Source organism: Myotis brandtii, unplaced genomic scaffold, assembly GCF_000412655.1.
Source record: "Myotis brandtii unplaced genomic scaffold, ASM41265v1 scaffold604, whole genome shotgun sequence".
Lineage (NCBI taxonomy): Eukaryota > Metazoa > Chordata > Mammalia > Chiroptera > Vespertilionidae > Myotis > Myotis brandtii.
Genome location: NW_005370286.1, coordinates 1,624,976 through 1,626,024, shown reverse-complemented (window position 1 = coordinate 1,626,024; position 1,049 = coordinate 1,624,976). Strand labels below are relative to the sequence as shown.

At 56.3% G+C, this 1,049-nt stretch overlaps 1 protein-coding gene across 1 annotated transcript in view; it reads left to right on the top strand.

Annotated features, from left to right (window-relative positions):
- Positions 1–1,049, top strand: part of CFAP46 (cilia and flagella associated protein 46) — a 61,554-nt gene that overhangs the window by 10,968 nt on the left and 49,537 nt on the right. Inside the window, exon 15 of the mRNA XM_014550606.1 lies at positions 193–323. Coding sequence (XP_014406092.1) covers positions 193–323 — 131 coding nt within the window. The remainder of the gene's footprint in view (positions 1–192; positions 324–1,049) is intronic.

Genomic DNA, 1,049 nt, shown 5'->3' with positions numbered 1-1,049 from the left:
ACCCTTCAGTCCGCAGGCCGACGCTCTATCCACTGAGCCAAACCGGTTTTGGCATCATGGTCGCTTTTTTGCAACCTTGAACCTGTAGACCCACCAGTGCCTTCTTCTCAGGAGCAGTCGTTCTAGTGGTTTCTGCTTCTGCCAGCCACAGCCAAGTTCACATTTTCCTTCGTTTGGGTCTTTGGTGAGCAGAGTACTGATTTGGGCAGAGCTGGCCAAGGTTGCCCGGAAGCAAGGTGTGTGGGATGTTTGCCGGACAGCCAGCCGCTTCTGCCTCCTGTACGACAGCGTCAAGGTGAAGAAGATGGCGCGGGCGAAGAAAGGTGGGCAAAGCCCCCGTCAGCGCCCAGCTCACTGCCAGGCGGCGAGCCCAGCAGGGGCCGCCTGGTCCTGGGAAGGGTCAGTGTGCGAGGACTTGAGTCCAGTGGGTCTTCAAGTGCAAACAGAATTTTACAGATGTTTGCAGCTGGCTGCAGACACTGTTCATGATGGGGAGACAGTGATGTGAGGGTCATCCCAGGAGAGAGAGTGATCATGTGTTTGCTCCCTGAGAATGTGACGGTGAGAGTGATGGTGATGACAGTCACCCCGAGAATGTGACGGTGAGAGTGATGGTGATGACAGGGTCACCCCGAGAATGTGACAGTGAGTGTGACGGTGATGACAGGGTCACCCCAAGAATGTGATGGTGAGTGTGATGGTGATGACAGGGTCACCCTGAGAATGTGATGGTGAGAGTGACGGTGATGACAGGGTCACCCCGAGACGGGGACTGTGAGAGTGATGGTGATGACAGGGTCACCCCGAGAGTGTGATGGTGAGAGTGATGGTGATGACAGGGTCACCCCGAGACGGGGACGGTGAGAGTGACGGTGATCACAGGGTCACCCCGAGAGTGTGATGGTGAATGTGACGGTGATGACAGGGTCACCCCGAGAGTGCGATGGTGAGTGTGACAGTGATCCCAGGGTCACCCCGAGAATGTGACGGTGAATGTGATGGTGAGAGTGACGGTGATGACAGGGTCACCCCGAGAATGATGGTGAGAG